The sequence below is a fragment of the Panthera onca genome, chromosome Y, assembly GCF_046562875.1.
Source record: "Panthera onca isolate mPanOnc1 chromosome Y, mPanOnc1 haplotype 2, whole genome shotgun sequence".
NCBI lineage: Eukaryota > Metazoa > Chordata > Mammalia > Carnivora > Felidae > Panthera > Panthera onca.
Genome location: NC_138358.1, coordinates 19210791 through 19233011, shown reverse-complemented (window position 1 = coordinate 19233011; position 22221 = coordinate 19210791). Strand labels below are relative to the sequence as shown.

The window sequence follows — 22221 nt, the reverse complement described above, 5'->3', positions numbered from 1 at the left end:
CCGCTTCCACCTGCCCAGTCTCCTTCGCCTCTCCGCGCACAAAAGCACCTCCCTTCCCATGCCTCCTCGCTCTCCAAGTTCACTTCTGCATGCCACGTACCTGCTGAATTCGGTGGTTCAGGATATGCAGATTGCTGTGCTAATCCTCCAGTCAGTTTCCTGGGTGGGTAGGATGGTTTAGTGTTGGTCTGGCTGTATTTCATGCACGCGAGACACTTAAGAAGCTTCCATGCTGTCTGCCATCATCTTGGCTCCTCCCCAAAGGGGTGAGATCTGTAGTACCCGTTCTCCAACATCAGCTATCCCACAGGACAGACCTGGTCGGTGACAAACCTGAAAAGGACATGTAGCAAAAAGGGAGGCCACCCTGGAGGGGGAGGCAGAGAAGTGGCTCCGGACCTGGGAGGGGAGGCAGGGGCTCAATTGCCGGAGCCACGCCCACTGCCCTCCTGCTGATTGCTCCTGAACAGCAGCCCACTGCTCACCTAGGCAGAGCTCCTTCACCCCAAGGACACATGGTCACAAAGTTCACTGCCTCTGCCTCTGCCTCTGCCCCACCTGCACATCAGCCAGGGCCACTGCAGTGTCCGAAGGGCCACAGGGCCGTGGGCATGCTTCCCAAATGCTAGTGGGCTCCGGAAGGAGGCAGCAGGCATGTAAAAGCCTTGGGCCTGGACACTCCACCTGAGGGCCTAGTCTAGAGCCTCATGCCTCAAGTTCCCTTTCCTTGTGCTCTGTGTCCCTAGCCTGAGATTGGGCTAGGGCCCCAAACCGCATGAGTCATGGTCCGCAAAACACTGACATTCCTGACAATACCAGGCCTCCATTCTGCTGGAAGAGGGCGTTCAAGGGTCCAGGAATCACAGCAACACCCCTTCTCTCAGTCCCAGATACTGACGCTCATTCATAAATGAACACACACACACACACACACACACACACACACACACACGTACAAACACGTACAAACACACTTCCTCCCTGTGGCTATCTCCAGTTGTGACTTACTCTCCTTCCTCTGCCTCCTTCGGTATCCCTCTGGTCTCTGTCTGTCTCTTTGTCTCTGTGATAGTTTTCTTTTCAGAACGCTTCCTCCCACCCCACCTCCGTCTCTCTTTCTCTTTCTCTGTCCAGTCCTTGTACCGTATGAGTTCATCTGGGCTCCCGTGTGCCGTGCATGTCCATATGGACATAGTAGGCTGCTGACGGCACAGGGCTTCGGGGGAACACGCAAAGAAACACACAAGTAACAGGGGTGAGAGCACATCCAGACCTCCCAAGCCGTGACTGCCTCCAGGCAGCCCACACAAGCTGGGTATACATGTGAACCGTGAAAGGTCAGTCCCTTGGCCCTTGCCCTGTAGGTTGCAGCCAGCTGGGAGGTACTGAAACCCAAGACACTCCCCAGGGTTGAGAGGGGCTGAGGTGAGCGCAGGGGTCGATAGGCTGGGAACCTAGTCGTGGCTGGTGTTTCTCCACCTGCCACATTCCAGTTTTGTCGGTACTGGAAGGTTGGTATCAGTTGTGGCTGTCTTTCCTTGGCGTCTCAGTGCAAGCTTCCTTGACCCAATGGAGATACTGAATCTGCCCTAGTTTTCAGCCAGCTTTGGCCGCCAGCACAAATGCATGTGTTGTGTGAGGGGGGAAAGCAAGTGTGAGTCGTGGGAAGGAGCTAGCCTCGCGAGCGGGATGTGACAGAGGGCACGTGTGAGTGCAGAGGTCCACTAGAGTGTCTGTGAGTGTATCGTGGCTGGCGCCTTTGAGTACTTTTGCGTGAGACCCGGCGTTTGCGCTGGCAGCGTGTGCGTGTCTGTGTCCACGTGCCGCGTGGCCGTGCATCTTTGTGCCTGAGTGAGTGTGCGTAGGCCGTTGGGGAGCAAAGGAAAGAGACTGGGGGCTTTCCTGATTTGGTGCGTACCGGGGTGGTTCAAGTGCCAAAGTTCAGAGAGTGCCATCCCTTTGCTCCTGGGATCGCGCATGATAGGCAGCCTCCCCTAGGGTGGTGTCCTCTCCATGTCACACACCTCTTGTCACCGAGTGACAAGAGTTTTCCCTAGCGGGAACAGTGTGCCCTAGCGGGTGCACTGCTAGCCTGCTGTCATGACATACATGTCTTCTTGGAGTAGGGATGGACGTAGGGCGTATGCAAAGGAGGCAGACCAGATGCAAACCAGGGTGCAGACAGCGGGCGCACAGCTGAAATGCGTTTCACGGACAGCTACGCTGACCCGCTCAGTGGATTTGCCAGACTATGGGCACGATGACCAAAGGTGGGGGTGTAAACGTGAAAAGCGTGGAGGTCCCCCTTTTCCCGTGTGTGTAGATAGCCTCTTGCCCAGGCCGTACGGGACGCCGAGGGGGGGGGGGGGAATGTGAAAGTCCCCTTTTCATTGACAGAGGCCAAACAGGGCACGCAGAGGGCTAAGTTGGAGGCCCCTGGAGGCGCCGCACTACCGAAGCCCGGGGCTCACTGTGTGCCGTTACACGCTCGCAGCAGATTCCCACCGCCCTGAAAGGTGGGGCCGCCGACGCCACGCCCACTGCCGTCCTCATGATTGGTCCTGGAGCCAGGCTGGGAGTCTGGGCGTGGTTTGCAACGCCCTCAGCTTCAGAGCCGCATGCGCACTTCTCTCACCACAAAGGCCTCTGCGGCAGCATCACCACAGCGACAGCCACCGCCGTGGCTTCCTGGGTACAGCGCCTGTGCGCATGCGCCCCCTGGGCCCTTGGTCCACGGCAGAAGGCGGGAGGGCGTTGTCAGCCATTGTCGTCAGGGCTCCACTGACTGGGTCTGGTGAGGGAGGCCCGTGCTTTCACCTCCTGCCGCTTCGTTTGAATCTGCCCCACCTGCGGTCCTGGGCCAGCTCCACATGGCGAAGGATGTAGTGTCTGGAAAATGTGGCAGTGCCCCGTAAACTGCGGTCGCGTTCGTCATGGAAGGCGGTAGTCAAGAGACCCGGGCTCGAGGGCATACAGTATTCCTGGACGCGACTGAGGCGCCACATGACGATGGTGTCGGGGCCAGAATGCCCCGAAGTGCACAAGAATATCCGGTCCGACGTGAGACAGAGGTGTCCGGCCGAAGGGAGGATTTGAAGCTGCTGGTGGACAACATAATATCGGTGGCGGAGCTGTTGGGCCTGGTGGAGGAGGGAGTTGAGGCGGCGGCCACAGAAATACACGTTCTTGCAGATGAGAAGGATGACCAGAGGAAGCATGAGGAAGACGAGGGACAGGTGGGGGAGCAGGATAATTATGTAGAGGAGGGACAGGAGGAGGAAGAGGAGGTGGAGGATAAGGACCAAGAAGAGGGGGAGGAGGAGGAGCGGGAGGAGGACGAGGAGGAATGGGAGGAGGAGGAGGAGGAATGGGAGGAGGACGACGACGAGGATGAGGATGAGGATGAGGAAGATGATTTTCAAGAGGAGGAGGAGTGGGAGGAGGATGACGATGAGGATGAGGATGAGGATGTGGAAGATGATTTTCATGAGGAGGAGGAGGACGAGGAGGAGCAGGATCATAAGAGAAGTAGGAGGAGGAGAAGTAGGAGGAGGAACAGGAACAGAAGGATTAGGAGTAAGAGGAGAAGGAGGGGGAAGAAGGTCAAAAGCCGACGATCAGGGGGAGGAGGAGCAGGGGCAGGAGCAGCAGCAGGAGGAGCAGGAGGCCTTACAAAAGGAGCAGAAAGAGAAGGGGGAGGATCAGGAGCAGAGAGATTAGGAGGAGGATGGGGAAGAGTTAAGGGAAGTTGCGGAGCAGGAAGCGGGGGAGCAGGGGCAACAGGATTTACAAGAAGAGCTGCAGGAGGAAGAGGCAAAGCTGGGAAAGGAGGAGAAGGAAGAGATGGAGCTGGGGCACGAAGAGCAGGAGCTGAGGAGCAGGAGAAGGAGGAACCAAAGTGGAAGGAGCAAGGTGGCTGGTGCCTGGGGAACGCACAGGAGCTGCACGTGAAGCAGGAGGAAGAGACGCAGATGAGTGCAAGCCTACATCCTTTCCTGTCCTTGCTCGAGGCTCTTCAGACGGAGGTGCAGCCCTTGAATACACATGCCAGCCGGGAGGACTCTCAACTCAAACCCAGCATATGGCAGAGGCGGCAGCGTCATCTGCAGCAGAGAGGTGCCCTTATCCAGGGCATCCGTGGTTTCTGGGCCAAGGCTGTATCCTTCCTGCTGCTGGTGGAGGGTCCAGAGGGGGCTGGGCTTGCGCAAGAGGAAGGAAAGGGCGGTGACATTTAGAGGAACCCAGGACAGGGACTGGAGCTAAGCCGCGCTCCAGTGGCCGGGAACGTGCAAACGTGATCCCATCCGGTGGTCCTGGCTCTGCAATGAGTGTGGGAGGAGGGCAGTGCCGGGGTGGGGGAGGCATGTGTGCTTTACGTCGCACCTGGCACGGAAACAGCGCTGGGAGAGTGGGGCGTGGCGGTGGAGGTCCAGGCCAGGTCGGGGAAATGACCGAGGGCTTCCTCCCACACAAAGCCGCGTGGGGGCACGTTTCTGGGTCCCGCTAGGCATCTTGCTGCGGGGAAGGCGATGTGAATGCCCACTGGTCGGCGCGAGACCGGATGTGTGCTGTCTGGCTGTGTGGAAGTAAGCGTCCTCAGTGTCCTCACGAGCACACAAGGCTAGGCGTGGTTGCGGGCGTCTGGGCATGCACAGCCTCCTGTGCGTGTCTAGCAGAGCCCTGCGCGATCCTGAGACCCCGTGGGCCTGGACGCAGCCTGTGGGGAGGGCTTGAGACCCTGGGGGAGGACGCCAGTCCCGGGGGGGAGGACGCCTGGATGCTGTCCACACTGGTTCTCTGGTTCGAGCTCTCTCACGCCCAGCACCTGAAGGCTCTTTGACCTGCGGCAGTTTGTGAACCACCCTCAGATGTCAGCCCTGAGTAGTAAGCCCGATGAAAGCATGCTTCGCCACATGACCAATTTGAAGGTCGGCCTGGGAGTGGGAGGTGGTGTGGGTGGCTGGCTGTGTGGGGAGGGGAGGTGGTGGGGAGAAGTGATGTGTTCCTTCCTCAGGGGAGGGCGGGTCTCCTGGAACAAGATTTCACATTTCTGCCCCACTGTACCACGGCAGGTGGAGGAACACAAGTTTCCCAGGGAATGCCGGAAGATCCTGCTGTTTTTTGGCAAGAACTCCTACTTCCAGAATGAAGTCGTTACGAAGGAGTATGTCCTAGGCCTTGATGGTAAGTGTCCACTGACTGCATGGGCGGCAGTGGGTGGAGGGTTGAATGTGATAAGTTCTCTGGCGCCTTCTCACATACGCGTCTTCCTGCAGGGTATAGGGCGTCTCATTCCAGTCCCATCCAGTGGTACCCAAGGTACAGACAGGAGGCCTACAGACGCAGGCATGACAACAGCAGCCTCAACTTCTTCAACTGGTTCTCTGACCACAGCTTTGCCGGCTCTAGCAGGATTGCTGAGGTGGGGCCCTGTAACAAGGAAGGGAGGTGATTTTCATGGGTTCCCCCACTGCGTGGGATAGCTACCTGAGGCCTGGCCTGTCTCCCCTACCAGATAATCATAGAGGATCTTTGGCCCAACCCCCTGCCGTATTTCAAGATGAAGGAGGCCCCAGGAGAGAGAACTGAGAGGGAAAGAGGTGAGCAGCCAAGGGTGTGGGCACGGAAATGTGTGCCGTGGGGTCCAGGGCACAATTCTCTTCTGCATGGAGGCACCGAGAATCACAGCGGCCCAGGAGGTGACCCCAGGTCAAAAGGGCATCACCCTGAGACAGGGAGTCTTAAGAAGTAACATGTCAAAGAGGCTTTGCCCCTTTGGGGAGCCTGAAGGTAGGAAGGGGGCTAGACAAAAAGAATGAGCAAAGCGGGACAACCAAAGCTGGCTCATCAGATAGCACGGTGACAACTGTCATTCCCGGACCTTGAACCCCACCCTCAGGCCTCCTACCACCATCCCACATGTTGTCTGGCTTCTGGATCCCCTTGTCAGCTTTGGCACAGCTTATCACACCCTCCCATCCTACTTTCCGTTTGGAAACATTCAAGCAACCTTACTCAGGGCCAAGATAAGACTCTCACCTGTCCTGTGTGTGTGTGTGTGTGTGTGTGTGTGTGTGTGTGTGTGTGTGTGTGTGTGTTTCTGTCTGTCTGTCTGTCTGTGTGTACCCATATATCCCAGGGATATGCACGATCTTGAGAAGAGTATGAAGGAGCGTCGCACTTCATCGACCCCAGTGGAAACCCTTCCGATGCTCACCGATGGTCCACAAGATTCTCCTGGCCATGAAATAAGGACAAGGGTGGTGGTGACACGTGGCGCAGGGCGGGGGTCCAATACATTTGAAGAAATATAGAATGGGAGATAAACAGCATGAAGTGTTTGTGTGTGTCTTCCTCTCAGGTTCGCTCTGGGGCGTGTCCATGTATACATGCGGCTGTCCAGAGGTGTAAGTGTTCTGTGCCTGCACACTGGAGTTCCAAGGAAGGGCGGGACGTAGGACATTGTCCGTAGGGATGGGTCACACATTGGGATTGCATGTGAGGTCAGTAAGATTGAAGCAATGGGGACTTGGGTGAGGGAGGCCAGGGCACAAACCTGAGAGAAAGGCCAGTGCCCAGGTTCATAGCTTTCCTGTGAAAATGAGGAAATTCAAGGAAACGGAGAGGCCAGCACAGGCCAGGGATGTCCAATATTCAGGGTTTGGGCATGTCCATGATGGTGCCCCCAGAATCCCACATGGGGACACCCTCAGTCATGTTGACTGAACCGCCACACAGGGAGGAATTCCCAGGGTTGATTACCCTCTGGTTTTCAGACGTCTACCAATGCAGACTGTCTTGTGGACAAGGTCAGGATCTCAGGACCAGCCACACATATTTGAGGGATTGTGAGCAGGTTGTAAGATTGGTGTCCAGGGGAAGGAACCGAGGGACCAGAGGCAGAGTGGGTGGGTAAGACCGATGAAGTTCTGCTTCAGGCAGAGTTGACAGGGACAACATACACACTGCAGAGAAAACAGCCCACTACAGTCTCACGCAACTCCAAAATCACAGCCAACTTTTCTGGTTCCACTTCCTGAAGCTGAGCCTCCCAAACACCGCTTCACTTATTCTCACACACACACACACACACACACACACACACACACACACACACACAAGACTCCTGAAGGAGTCCTAGTGCTGATGCCCTTGTGTGAACTTTGCTGTTTCTGAAAAGACCTCTGGTTACGAATGGGTGGTCCAGATTGCAAGCCAACAGAGGGGAGGGTCGCGGGGAGGTGGGGCTCTTCAAGGGCACGAACACGCCAACCTCTCCCGTGTGCCCTCTGCCCTCTCATCATCAGCCGTGATGAGTCGGGTGATGCTCTTCCTCTGTGTCCACAGGCTTAAGCCGTGTGTCCAACACGCCATGTGAGACTTGTGAGAAGACTCCCAAGTGCAAACACCAGCAGGCGCTCAGGGAGGTCGCCTCGTCCCAGGCAGCCTGTGTTCCTTTGCCTGAGTGCCAGGACAAAGGCTGCCTCAGCCACATAGGGAACGATGGACTTGTGAGGCCTTAGCATTCTGTGCAGAGGTCCCCGGCAGGCCTGGGGCTTAGAAAGGACTGGGACGAGCCTCACCTGCGAAGACGTGAGTGCTGGGATACTCCTTACACAGCAGATGGCTGCTTGCCAGAGATGTCTGTGCTAGGGATGGGGCAAAAGCTCCACCGTGCGAGCAGTGCAGTAGACAGAGTTCAGCCTTGTCCATCGCAGGCTCTTCTGTATCCCCATGTAACACGGCCCCCAGCACAGCGTGCCTGACACTGACCTCCCGACACTAATATTCCTGTCTCCCAAGCTGCCCAAGCTCCCCAGGATCCCCACTGCACAGCTCTGCAGTACAAGAGCCTTCTCTGCAGTGGGTCTATTCCAGAGAAGGCGTGGGCAGTCCCAATGCATGGAGGCCTCTTGCCCCTATCATATGCAGACAACATGGTCAGCGGGGTGTCAGCACGCTGTGGAGTTGAGGATCTGTGCGACCAAGCCTTACCTCTTCCAGGGCAGAGGCTGTCGCACTCTCTAGAAGGGAAGGCAGGCCTTTCTCTCGCTGCTGTCTGCACACTGGCTGGAGAGGCACGTCTTCTCAGCTGCTTGATGGGTAAATGTCAGGGTACCCTGGAAAAGCTCCCAGTGCTGACCCGAGTCTTTGGGTGTGAACATCCAAAGAAAGTATGGCCAGTGATTGTGCAGTGGGAATACGGCCTCAGTGGTCATGAGGCTGGGCCCTTTGGGGCATCTTCCTGCACAAGCAGGCCGTTACTTGATAGGTCTTGCCGAGCAGGAACACTTTACGGGACAGGTGAACACAGGGTCCCCCACATGTTAATATCTCCAGCCAATACCTCCTTAGGGGCCAGGGTGACGTTTCCGCCCGGCCTGTCCCAAAGACAAGGTACGGACAAGGTGTGGGTGTGGAATACACTCACGGCACCCAGAGCCAAACCCTCGAGTGTGGACACTTGAGGTCCGTGGGCAGAGGCCTCGGTGCTCTGTGTCCGAGGGATTACAGCCCTCATGCTGCACACCCGGCATCCCCGGGTGTCCTCCCGTATCCGCAGCTCTCCCCGGGGAGCCCTAGGGTCCAGGAGCTGCTAAACCGCCTGCACAACTGTATCTGCTGCCCAGCGGCCTCTTCCACCCCAACATCAGCGTGTGTGGGCTCCAGAGTGCTGTCCCTCGAGAGAGGACACCCTCAGCAATTCAGGAGCCTTCTGACTTCCATGTCTCTGAACCACACGTGTCTCATTGGCCTGTCGGGATCGTCACGTTGTTCTCTGTTCACAGGAAATGTCTCGCATTGCCTGTGCTCCTCTGTCTCCCTGAGTGAGCCCTGGCGTGTTTGTGTCTTTTCCTGGCTTTGCCTGTGCCGACACCTCTCTGGTGATGCCTCCTTGCCTGGCCTAAGTGGGCACAGCTGTACCCGTGTAACCGCCTTCGTCTTTCTCAGAGACAGACACAGACAAGTCTGCAATTCTCGTTGAAGGGCCCCTACGTGCCCTGCGTGGTTGGAGTCGTCCTCCTTTTAGTGGAAGGTTAGATTTCAGGACCGGAGCAAGCTGCTAAATCCTACTACCCCATCTCCCTGGCGCTCTGTACGGAGATCAGTAGGGCACCAGTGGCAGATGGTGCTCTGGGGTTGTTCTTTGCTCTGAATTGCAGTGCAGTGAGGTCTACTGAGCTGTTTTCTTGCAAGGACATGGCGGTGGGGTGGGTCTAGGGTGGGTGTCACTGGTTCTGGGTGGGCACCCACCTTACCGCCGCCCTCAGCCTGACGGCCAAGGAGGAGATACCGTGCGGACGGCCATGTGGCCCCGGTAGGCGTGACACTAAGGACTTCTCCAGGCCTTGCCCCAGCTTCATGAAGAAGGGGCAAGGGACGGAGCAGGGAGTGGCTCACGGCGTGGACGATCCTGTGCTGAATGCTCTGGTGCCCGTAGTGAGGCCTCTGGGGAAAGGGTGTACAAGCGACCACAGACTGCGCGATACCGGGGACCTCGCAAGTGAGGCCTGGAAGGTGACAGCGCTGAAGAGGACATGCGGCAAACGGGGGCCACGCTGGCACCTTGGCACTCGCTCCAGAGCCTGGACCGGCCATTGGCGCGCGCTTGCTGGCGGCCAGCACCCTGTCTTGCTGTCTTGCAACTGACTGCTCCCCGAACCTGGCCAGCTGGCCTGACTTGCCCTGGAACCACTTCGCCCCCAGGCCGCATGCGCACACTCTTCACTGCCTCTGTCTCGGCCCCTCCTCCACAGCAGCCACAGCCAATGCGGAGTCCTCAAATCCCAGAGCCTGTGCGCCTGCGCTCAACTTTGGCGGGCTGCGGCGGGAGGCTTCAGGGAGCTCATGGTCTTGCGGCCAAGGCTCCCCCCACCTGCTGCCGTTTCCTGTCCTTGTCCTGAGGCTGCCCTAGCTACACTGGGGCCGGGGCCGAGCGTCATGGCCAGCGTGTCGCGGTCCGGACAAAGCGGAGATTCCCGCCGACCCTGGGCCCTTATCGTCCCGGATGCGAAAGGTGGAGAGTCCCGGCCCCGCGGGAATGCAGGGGCGCTGGGGGGCGTGGGCTGGCCTCAGTCCCCAGGTTCAGGGGCGGCAAGCACCCATCCTGTGCAGGAAGCCCAGGCCGGGTGTGAGATACAGGTGGCAAGCCCAGCGGAGGAATTGGTGCTGATATTGGATGACGGAATGGTGGCGGCTGAGGTGGTGATCGGGGAGGAGGAAGAGGACGGCGAGGCGACCAAGGATGAGGTGGCTGGAGAGATGAATTCTGAGGAAGCCAAGCCAGAAGCAGAGGACATGCACGAGGAGGAGGAGGTGGAAGTTGAGAGACAGCAGCAGGAGGAGATTCAGGAGCAAGAGGAGAAGCGCCAGGCAGATGCAGAGGCGGAGGAGGGGCCCCAGCTCTCCCAGCCGCTGCAGCAGCAAGAGCCAGCGCTGCGTCCTGCCTCAGCCCAGGACCCGCTGGCAGCGCTGGAGCGTCTTCAGCATGTGTACATGGACACGCCCCAGAGCGTACCTGAGAGGAAGACACACACAAACACTTCATGCTGTTTATCTCCCATTCTATATTTCTTCAAATGTATTGGACCCCCGCCCTGTGCCACGTGTCACCACCACCCTTGTCCTTATTTCGTGGCCAGGAGAATCTTGTGGACCATCGGTGAGCATCGGAAGGGTTTCCACTGGGGTCGATGAAGTGCGACGCTCCTTCATACTCTTCTCAAGATCGTGCATATCCCTGGGATATATGGGTACACACAGACAGACAGACAGACAGACAGAAACACACACACACACACACACACACACACACACACACAGGACAGGTGAGAGTCTTATCTTGGCCCTGAGTAAGGTTGCTTGAAAGTTTCCAAACGGAAAGTAGGATGGGAAGGTGTGATAAGCTGTGCCAAAGCTGACAAGGGGATCCAGAAGCCAGACAACATGTGGAATGGTGGTAGGAGGCCTGAGGGTGGGGTTCAAGGTCCGGGAATGACAGTTGTCACCATGCTATCTGATGAGCCAGCTTTGGTTGTCCCGCTTTGCTCATTCTTTTTGTCTAGCCCCCTTCCCACCTTCAGGCTCCCCAAAGGGGCAAAGCCTCTGGGACACGTTACTTCTTAAGACTCCCTGTCTCAGGCTGATGCCCTTTTGACCTGGGGTCACCTCCTGTGCCGCTGTGATTCTCGGTGCCTCCATGCAGAAGAGAATTGTGCCCTGGACCCCACGGCACACATTTCCGTGCCCACACCCTTGGCTGCTCACCTCTTTCCCTCTCAGTTCTCTCTCCTGGGGCCTCCTTCATCTTGAAATACGGCAGGGGGTTGGGCCAAAGATCCTCTATGATTATCTGGTAGGGGAGACAGGCCAGGCCTCAGGTAGCTATCCCACGCAGTGGGGGAACCCATGAAAATCACCTCCCTTCCTTGTTACAGGGCCCCACCTCAGCAATCCTGCTAGAGCCGGCAAAGCTGTGGTCAGAGAACCAGTTGAAGAAGTTGAGGCTGCTGTTGTCATGCCTGCGTCTGTAGGCCTCCTGTCTGTACCTTGGGTGCCACTGGATGGGACTGGAATGAGACGCCCTATACCCTGCAGGAAGACGAGTATGTGAGAAGGCGCCAGAGAACTTATCACATTCAACCCTCCACCCACGGCCGCCCATGCAGTCAGTGGACACTTACCATCAAGGCCTAGGACATACTCCTTCGTAACGACTTCATTCTGGAAGTAGGAGTTCTTGCCAAAAAACAGCAGGATCTTCCGGCATTCCCTGGGAAACTTGTGTTCCTCCACCTGCCGTGGTACAGTGGGGCAGAAATGTGAAATCTTGTTCCAGGAGACCCGCCCTCCCCTGAGGAAGGAACACATCACTTCTCCCCACCACCTCCCCTCCCCACACAGCCAGCCACCCACACCACCTCCCACTCCCAGGCCGACCTTCAAATTGGTCATGTGGCGAAGCATGCTTTCATCGGGCTTACTACTCAGGGCTGACATCTGAGGGTGGTTCACAAACTGCCGCAGGTCAAAGAGCCTTCAGGTGCTGGGCGTGAGAGAGCTCGAACCAGAGAACCAGTGTGGACAGCATCCAGGCGTCCTCCCCCCCGGGACTGGCGTCCTCCCCCAGGGTCTCAAGCCCTCCCCACAGGCTGCGTCCAGGCCCACGGGGTCTCAGGATCGCGCAGGGCTCTGCTAGACACGCACAGGAGGCTGTGCATGCCCAGACGCCCGCAACCACGCCTAGCTTTGTGTGCTCGTGAGGACACTGAGGACGCTTACTTCCACACAGCCAGACAGCACACATCCGGTCTCGCGCCGACCAGTGGGCATTCACATCGCCTTCCCCGCAGCAAGATGCTTAGCGGGACCCAGAAACGTGCCCCCACGCGGCTTTGTGTGGGAAGAAGCCCTCGATCATTTCCCCGACCTGGCCTGGACCTCCACCGCCACTCCCCACTCTCCCAGCGCTGTTTCCGTGCCAGGTGCGACTTAAAGCACACATGCCTCCCCCACCCCGGCACTGCCCTCCTCCCACACTCATTGTAGAGCCAGGACCACCGGATGGGATCACGTTTGCACGTTCCCGGCCACTGGAGCGTGGCGTAGCTCCAGTCCCTGTCCTGGGTTCCTCTAAATGTCACCTCCCTTTCCTTCCTCTTGCGCAAGCCCAGCCCCCTCTGGACCCTCCACCAGCAGCAGGAAGGATACAGCCTTGGCCCAGAAACCACGGATGCCCTGGATAAGGGCACCTCTCTGCTGCAGATGTCGCTGCCGCCTCTGCCACATCCTGAGTTTGAATCGAGCGTGCTCCCGGCTGGCTTGTTTATTCACCGGCTGTAGCTCTATCTGAAGGGCCTCCAGAGCCTCCAGAGCCTCCAGTGGGGAAGGGCAAGGACGGAGGCCTGACTCTACCTGCTCCTTCTTATCCTGCTTCACCTGCAGCTCCTGGGCTTCTTCCACCCATCGGCCTTCCTGCTCACTCGGCTTCTGTTCCTCCTCCTCCCGCTCCTCCTTGTCCTTCTTGCCCTCCACCTCCTCCTCGCCCTGCTGCTGTTCCTCCAGCGTTTCCTTCTCCTGCTCCTCTTCCTCCTCGGCTTGCAATTCTGCTCTCCCTTTAATGGCTCGCACGCCTTCCCTTCCTCCTCCTGCTCCTCCTCCTGGTCCCCTTCCCCTGCCACTGCCGCCGCCAATGCCTCCACCGCCACCGCCGCGGCCGGCGCCTTGGCCGCCGCCGCGCCTGCTTGTATACCCTGCTGCTCCTGCTCCTCCCCTTTCATTTCCGCCAACTCCTCCTCCTTCCGCTCTTCCTCCTTCTGCTTGGGCTTCTGCTGCTCCTCCTCCTTCTAATCTTTTACTCCTGCTGCCTCTCCCCCTCTTCCTCCTCCTCCTCCTCCTTCTGCTCTTCTGGTCCTGCTGCTCCCCCTCGCCCTTCAGGCCCTCCTCCTCGTGAACTTGGACCTTCTCCTTCCCCGGCTCCTGCTCCTCGTCCTCCTCCCCCTTCTTCCTCTGCTCATGCCCCTCTTCCCCAGGCGCGTCCTCTTCCGCGGCCGCCACCTCAACCTCCTCCTCCGCCAGGCCCCACAGCGCCTCCACCGCCACTATGTCATGCACCAGCGGCACCGATATCTCGCTGGGGCCGCCCACCTGCCTCTCGGGTCGGGCCTGGCCTTCCTGCACAGGCTGTTCGCTTGTGGCCTGCAAGCCTTCGGCCTGCGGCACCTCCGGCCCTGCCGGAGACCCAGTGTCCCCACGGGCCCTCGTCTCTCGACCGCCCCGTTCCCGGTCGAAGGCGGCATGGGGCCTCCGGGCATCCCCAGTGTTTCGGAAACACGAGTCACGCAACATGCCGCCCCGGCCCGAGACACCAACTGTGGCTCCTACCGACGACGAAGCGGGAGGTGAAAGCACGGCCCCCCTCCCCAGACCCAGTGACTGGAGCCCTGAGGGCAATGGCTGGCAACTCGCTCCCCCTTCCTCCCAGAGCCCAAAGGTCGAGGGGGCGCATGCGCATGCGCATGGTGCTGTACCCAGGATGCCTCGGCGGTGGCTGTCGCTATGCCGATGCTGCCTCGGAGGCCTTTGTGGTGAGAGGTGTGCGCCTGCGGCTTTGAGGCTGAGGGAGCTCCAAGCCACGCCCAGGCCGCTTCACTGCCTTCAGGACCAATCATAGGGACGGTGGCGTGCGTGGCTTCGGCGGTCCCGCCCCTAGGTCACCCGGAAACTGGGGCGCGTCTGTTGCATAGGCAGGAAGGCTCTGGGCCCCGTGCAGTGCCACTCCTCCGGGGGGCTTGCAGCCGGCCCTCTGTGCGCTCTGGGTGCCCTGTTTGGCTTCTGGCCATGCGAAAGCGACCTTTGCATTCCACGCTGCGCTGGGCACGCGGCTATCTACACACACGGGTAAAGGGGGACCTCCCCGCTTTGCCCATTTACACCGCCACCTTTGTTCATTGTGCCCCTAGTCCGACAAATCCACTCAGCGGATCACCTTGGCTGTCCGGCAGACGCATGTCAGCTGTGCGCCTGCTGTCTGTGCACCCCGGTTTTCCATCTGCTCAGCCTCCTTTGCATACTCTCTACGTCCATCCTTGCTCCCAGAAGACATGTATGTCATGACAGCAGTCTAGCAGTGCACCGGCTAGGGAAGGTCGGTGACCAGAGGTGTGTGACGTGGAGAGGACGCCACACTAGGGGAGGCTGCGTATCATGCGCGCCGCTCTTGCCGTTTGTCCCCGTTGCCTGGAAAGTGACACTGGCAAGCACACACCCCCCTCTCATGATGGGCTGCCCATTGCTCCCGTGTGTGGCAGTGCACAGGAAAGACCCGTGACCGTGGGCCCTGGGATTCCTGGAGCTTGTGTCTGTCCCACAGACAGCGGTCCCCTTCCTCCCACAATGCTTGGCCATCTTCTCACAGGGACCCTCCCCAGGCCTTCGTTGGCCGTATGTCTGTTCATCCTGGTCCCATTTCCTTTACCACTCACTTAGGCGGCAGGCTGCCATGAGCGTGGGCGCTGGCTCAAAACACTGTCCCCCTGTGCCACAGGCAGCATGATTTCAAGGGTCTCCGAGAGGTATCGGGGGGTTGGGGGATGCAGTGTTGGGACCCAAGTGAGGGACACGCCCCAGGGTCTACATGAAGCCACATGACCACTTTGGGAAAGCAATAAGCTGCAGACGGTGTGCAGTGAGGGCGATGATGTGGTCTCCCTCCCTGTCAGGGCAGTGGTGATGTGGACTCCCTGCCGGTCTATGTCAGACAGCATAAGCTACACACACACACCACACAGAGCCACTGCAGGATTGGAGGCTCGAGATGCATTGCCTGGCCAGGCACCACACTCATGCATTGCCTTTTCCCTTTGGTGGAATGCAGTGTTCCCCTACCTCTTTATGGGACCAGGAGGCTGCCAGGCAGGCGGGGGATTCTAGGATTTCCAAATTCGTGTGCCGGGCCCTCTGGCCAACATGTTGCTTCCGTGACACAGAAGAGGTTCCTCCAGACTCGCTGGGCTATGTCAGGATACGAACGGGGTACAGCAATGCTCCAGGGTGGCTGTGATATATGAGGCAGCACACCACCGCTTCAGGTGACAGCAATGCATAGAAACGCAGGTGGATGGGGGGAGGCTGAACAGGTGGCAGGGGGCTGAGAGGGGGTGGCCAGTGTGACCGACAGAGAGGCAAACTCTTACCCAGAAAGGGAGAGGAACAGGTCCAGTGGTGAGCCCTCAAGCTGCCCTCAGCAGAGGACGTAGCGGGTGGGCAAGACAGGAAAGCAGGCCCAGACCCTGGTGCACCTGACCTATGCAACTCACTCCCTCCAGAGAAATGGGGCCTGTCAAACTCCCACGCATCGCCGGGAGACCCCGTGGCAGGAACGTGGGAACAAATCTGGGTCCCAGGTGCAGGGACTGTCTGGGACAAGCAGGCAATGCCTTTCAGTTTGAACAACACCTACCACAGTATTGGGGTCCAGGGGCCGGGCCCCAACTTCGCAAGGGACTCTAGACCAGCCAGGCCTGTCTCTGCAGGGTCATCCAGGAGGATGTTCACCGAGACACATACCCTGGCTGGGACCACAAGGCCTTGCGATGATCCCCTAGGCCGCTCCAGGAGCAGGGCCAGACTTACTCATGCTCGCTGCTGCCTCCCTCCACTAATGCCCACTTCCTTGCAGGGAACTTTGGTCCTCCTCCACTGCGCCATGGGTGGCCCAACCCCAACTTGCCCCTGGCCAAGGCAACACAGGACGAGCAGACCCAGGCAAAGTCTGGGCTTTCCTCCCGTCATGAAAGGTGATCAGCTAGCTCCGTGTCGATCCCAGGCGCGAAGGGATTGCACTCGCTGCACTTTGGCACTGGAGCCCCCCCTTACTCACCAAGTCAGGAAAGCCCCCAGACTCTTTCCTTCGCTTGCCAATGGCCTACACACACTCACTCGGGCACAAAGATGCACGGCCACGCGGCACGTGGACACAAACACGTGCACGCTGCCAGCACAAACGCTAGGTCTCAGGCAAAAGTACTCACAGGCGCCAGCCACAATACATTCACAGACACACTCTAGTGGACCTGTGCACTCACTCATGCCCTCTGCCACATCCCACTCACGAGGCTAGCTCCTCCTCACGACTCACACTTGCTTTCCCCCCTCACACAGCACGTGCATTTGTCCTGGGGCCCAACCTGGCTGAAAACTAGGGCAGATTCAGGACCTCCATTGGGTCACGGAAGCTTGCATTGAGATGCCAAGGAAAGAGGGCCACAACTGATACCAACCTTCCAGTACCAATGGCACCGGAACATGGCATGTGGAGAAACAACAGCTACGACTAGGTTCCCTGCCTCCTCGGCTCCTGCCCTTTCTTCAGACCCTCTCAACACTGGGGAGTCCCTTGGGTTTCAGTACCTCCCAGCTGGCTGCAACCTATAGGGCAAGGGCCAAGGGACTGACCTTTCTCAGTTCACATGTATACCCAGCTTGTGTGGGCTGCCTGGAGGCAGTCACGGCTTAGGAGGTCTGGATGTGCTCTGACCCCTGGTACTTGTGCGTTCCTTTGTGTGTTCCCCTGCAGCCCTGTGCCATCAGCAGCCTACTACGTCCCTATGGACACGCACAGCTCACGGAAACCCAGATGCACTGATACTGTGCAAGGACAGCACAGAGACAGAGAAAGAGAGATGGAGGTGCGGGAGGGAGGAAGCGTTCCCTCAAGAAAATGATCACAGGGACTCAGAGACAGACAGAGGCCAGAGGGACATGGAAGGAGGCCGAAGAAGGAGAGTAAGTCACCACTAGAGACAGCCACAGAGGGGGAGTGTGTGTGTGCCCGTGCCCGTGCGTGTGCGTGTGAGTGCGTATGAATGAGTGAAATTGTCTGGGACTGAGACAGGGGTGTTGCCACGATTCCTGGACTCTCGAACGCCCTCTTCCAGCAGAATGGAGGCCCGGTATTGTCAGGAATCTCAGCGTTTTCCGGAACAGGACTCCCTTGCTTTGGTGCCCTAGCCCATCCTCAGGCTAGGGCCATAGAGCAGAAGGAGTGGGAACTTGAGGCATGAGGCTCCAGACTAGGCCCAGCAGGTGGAGTGTCAAGGCCCAAGGTTTTTAAATGCCTGCCGCCTCCTTCTGGAGCCCACCAGCATTTGGGAAGCACGCCCATGGCCCCGTGGCCCTTCGGACACTGAAGTGGCTGTGGCTGTGGCTGTGGCTGCGGTGGAGGTGGGGGAGAGGCAGAGGCAGAGGCAGTGAACTTTTTGACCATGGGTCCTTGGGGTGAAGGCGCTCCAGGCCAGACCCAGACAGTTGGCTGCTGTTCAGGAACAATCAGCTGGAGGGCAGTGGGCGTGGCTCCAGCATCTGAGCCCCTGCCTCCCCTCCCAGGTCTGGAGCAGGTTCTCTGCCTCCCCCTCCAGGGTGACCTCCCTGTTTGGTACATGCCCTTTTCCGCTTTGTCACCGACCACAACTTTCCTGTGGGATGTCTCATATCGGAGAACTGGTGCTACAGATCTCACCTCTTTGGGGAGGAGCCCGGATGGCAGACAGCATGGAAGCTTCTTAAGTGTCTCGCATGCATGAGATACAGCCAGACCAACACTAAACCATCCTACCCACCCAGGAAACTGACTGGAGGATTAGCACAGCAATCTGCATATCCTGAACCACCGAATTCAGCAGGTACGTGGCATGCAGAAGTGAACTTGGAGAGCGAGGAGGCATGGGAAGGGAGGTGCTTTTGTGCGCGGAGAGGCGAAGGAGACTGGGCAGGTGGAAATTTTACTAACTTTCTTTAATACTCTTCTACATTATTCTTTCCTTTTGTGTCTATATTCACAGATTCTATTTTACTCCCATCTTCTCCTTTTAGTCTACTTCAGTGTATTGATTTTTCAAATTCTCACAACATTTCCCTTTTTAATATTTTTTATTAGTATTTTCTAAATTTTTCTCCACTCCCACGTTTTTTTCTCTCCTGTGTCAAAACCACTTTCAACACCCACGTGAAACATGCCTAGAATCTAGCATCATTCATTCCATTATTCACATGTGTGTTTTTAAGTTTTTACTTTTAACATTTTATAATTTGAATATTTCATTGAATTTTCTACCTCATGAGTTCCTTTTCTCCATTCAAAATGACAAAGGGAAGGAATTCACCCAGAAAGAAAGAGCCTGAAGAAACGAGAGCCAGGGATTCAACCAACACAGACACAAGCAAGATGTCTGAAGCAGCATTTAGAAGCACGATTATGAGAATACTAGCTGCAGTCCAATGTAGATTAGAGTCCCTTTGTGCAGAGACAAAATGCAGTAAAAACTGGCCAGAATGAAATTAAAAATGATATAACTGAGCTGCAATGACGGACGGATGCAGCGGTGTCAAGGATGGATGAGACAGAACAGAGAATCAGCGATTCAGAGGACCAACTTATGGAGACTATGGAAGCAGCAAAATCGAGGGAGATTAAGGAAAAGAGCACGATTGAAGAATTGGAGAAATCAGTGACTCATGCAGAACGAAAAACAACATCAGAATCATAGGGGTCCCGAAGAGGAAGAGAGAGAAAAAGGGGTAGAAAGGTTATGTGAGCAAATCATAGTGGGAAATTTTGCTAACCTGGGGAAAGACACACCATCAAAATCCGGGAAGCACCGAGGACCCCATCAGATTCAACAAAAACTGACCCTCAGCAAGGCATATCATATTCAAACTCACAAAGTACTCAGGCAAAGAGAATCATGAAGGCAGCAAGGGAAACAAGTCCCTAAACTACAAGAGAAGACAGATCAGGTTTGCAGCAGACCTATCCAGAGAAACTTGGCAGGCCTGAAAGGAGTGGTAGGATACGTTCAAAGTGCTGAATTAGAAACATCCACAGTGAAGAATTCTTTATCCAGCAAGGCTGTCATTCAAAATAGAAACAGAGGAAAAAGGTTCCCAGATACACAAAATTTAAAGGAGTTTGTGACCGCTAAATCACACCTGCACGCAATTTTAAGGGGGGACACTCAGAGGGAAATTGATATCTATCTATCTATCTATCTATCTATCTATCTATCTATCTATCTTTATAATTATATTTATATATACAAATAGATATAGAATTATATATATAGATGTATATAGACATATACATATCGATATAGATATAGATATATAGATACAGTTAATACAATACATATACATATACATATACATATACATATACATATACATATACATACACATACACATACACATATAGATGGAGATGGAGACGTAGATATAGATATAAAGATATATAGATATGTTTTCCTCCAACTCTTCAAACAAGATAATGGCCATAAAATCGTGTCTTTCAGTACTACTTTAAACGTCAGTGGACTGAATGCTCCAATCAAAAAACATAGGGGAACAGAATGGATGAGAGAACAAGTTCCATTGATATGCTGTTTACCAGAGACCCACTTTAGATGTGAAAACAACTTCAGAGTGAAAAGAAGGGGATGGAGAATCATCTGTCATGCTACCCGTCAACAAAACAAAGCCAAAGTAGCCATACTTCTATCAGACAATCTAGACTTTAATTTGAGACTGTGTCAAGTGATACACAAGGGCATGATGTCATAATTCAGGGGTCTATCCACCAAGAAGACCTAGCAAATGGATACATTTATGTGGCGTATTTGAGAGCAACCAAATATACAAACCAATTAATCACAAACATAAAGAACCTCATTCTTAGTAATGCCATCATAGGAGGAGACTTCTATGCACTCACTCACTGCAATAGACAGATCCATCTAAACAAAAAATCAACAAGCAAACGGGGGCTTTGAATGACACACTGGACAAGATGGGCTTCACAGATATCTTCAGAACATTTCACAATAAAACAGCAGAATATACATTCTTCTCCGGTGCTCATGGAATGTTCTCCTCTATAGATCATATGCTGGGGAAAACAGTCATCCCTAAGGAAGTTCAAAGAGATCGAGGTCACACCGTGCATATTTTCAGACCACAACACTAAGAGACTCGAAATCAACTACAAGAAACAATTTGGAAAGGTAACAAATACTGGGAGACTGAAGAACATCCTACTAAAGATTGAATGGGCTAAGCAAGGGTTGAAAGAGAATATAAAAAGTACACGGAAGTCAATGAAAATGTATATGGAAGTCAGTGATAACACCACAACCCAAAACCTCTGGGACGCACCAGGGTCTGTTATAAGAGGACCTATCTAGCAAGTCAGGTCTTCCTAAAGAAGGAAGAAAGATCTCAGAGACACAACCTCACCTTACGCCTTAAGAGGCTGTAAAAAGAACACCATACGAAACCCAAAACATTCAGGAGACAGAAAATAACAATGATTAATGGAAATTAATGCTATTGAAACCAAAAATCAAACAAAACAAAAACAAAAACAACCTCAAACAAACAAAGAAACAAACCAAAATAGGAGAACAGATCAATGAGCCCAGAAGCTGCTCCTTTTTTAAGGAATTAACAAAATTGATAAGCCAGTCATCAGTTTGATGAAAAAGAAAAAGGAAAGGGCCCAAATAAAGAAACGCAAGAATGAAAGAGGAGACATCACAACCAACACAGCAGAAAGGCAAACAATAAGAAGAGAATATTAGGAGCAATTATTTGCCAATACAATGGGCAATCTGGAAGAAATGGACAAATTCCTAGAAATATATACACTACCAAAGCTGAAAGAGGAAGAAAAGGAAAATTTGAACAGACCCATCACCAGTAAAGAAATCAAATTAGTAATCCAAAACCTGCCGAAGGAAGAAGACTGCAGGGCCAGATGGCTTTCCAGGGGAGTGCCAGCAAACATTTAAGGAAGAGTTAACACTTATTCTCTTGAAGCTGTTCTCACAATAGAAATGGAAGGAAAACTTCCCAACTCTTTCTATGAAGCCAGCGTTACCTTGATTCCAAAACCGGAAAGAGACCCCACTGAAAAGGAGAACTATAGGCCAATTTCCCTGATGCACATGGATGCAAAACTCCTCAACAAGATATTAGACACTCGGATCCAACAATACATGAAAATGTTATTCACCACGACCCAGTGGGATTTGTACCTGGGACGCAGGGCTGGTTCAACATCTGCAAAACAATTAACGTGATTCCTCACATCAATAAAAGAAAGGACGAGGACCACAGGATCCTCTCAATCGATGCAGACAGAGTGATGGACAAAATACAGCATCCTTTCCTGGTAAAACCCCTCAAGAAAGTAGGGATAGAAGGAGCACACATCGAGATCATAAAGCCATGTATGAACGACCCAACGTGAATATCATCTCAAGGAGCAAAAGCTCTCAGCTCAAGTCACGAACGAGACAGGAATGTCCACCGCCTCCACTGTTATTCAACACAGTATTGGAAGTCTTAGCCTCGGGCCTCTTCATCCTTCTGCTCCCCCTCTGCAGCTACTGCTCTTCCAGCCCTGGCTCTACCTTTCCTCCTCCTCCTCTTCTTCCCTCTGCTCACGTCCTCCTCAATTTCCTCCCCAGCTACTACTGCTCTTCGACTCGTGCTCCTCCTCTTGCTCGTCCTGGACTTCCTCCTCCTCCACTTCTTCCCTCGCCTGCACCCGATCATTCACTCGTCTTCCTCCTCCTGTAACTCCTCCCAATCCTCTTCCTCCACCTGATCCTCCTCGTCCTTCACCTCTTCCTCCTCCTCCAACTCTTCCTCCTAGGACTCTTCCTC

The 22221-nt window shown here is 55.2% G+C and overlaps 2 protein-coding genes across 2 annotated transcripts; one reads left to right on the top strand and one right to left on the bottom strand.

The window, feature by feature from the left end:
• The first annotated feature begins 3014 nt into the window (after positions 1 to 3014).
• On the top strand, positions 3015 to 6322 carry LOC145714885 (uncharacterized). The gene is made up of 6 exons (XM_081794416.1): positions 3015 to 4157; positions 4851 to 4928; positions 5073 to 5184; positions 5277 to 5422; positions 5516 to 5600; positions 6140 to 6322. The coding sequence occupies exons 1-6, from the start codon at positions 3027 to 3029 to the stop codon at positions 6166 to 6168; spliced, it is 1581 nt and encodes a 526-aa protein (XP_081650542.1). The 5' UTR covers positions 3015 to 3026; the 3' UTR covers positions 6169 to 6322.
• A 4261-nt stretch (positions 6323 to 10583) lies between these two features.
• LOC145715051 (uncharacterized) lies at positions 10584 to 13848 on the bottom strand. Its single transcript, XM_081794633.1, has 7 exons — positions 13558 to 13848; positions 12712 to 13461; positions 11941 to 12018; positions 11685 to 11796; positions 11447 to 11592; positions 11269 to 11353; positions 10584 to 10741 (listed from the first exon to the last, which is right to left on the bottom strand). Exons 1-7 carry the CDS (start codon positions 13846 to 13848, stop codon positions 10713 to 10715), a joined length of 1491 nt encoding a protein of 496 aa, XP_081650759.1. The 3' UTR covers positions 10584 to 10712.
• Between the last annotated feature and the right edge of the window lie 8373 nt (positions 13849 to 22221).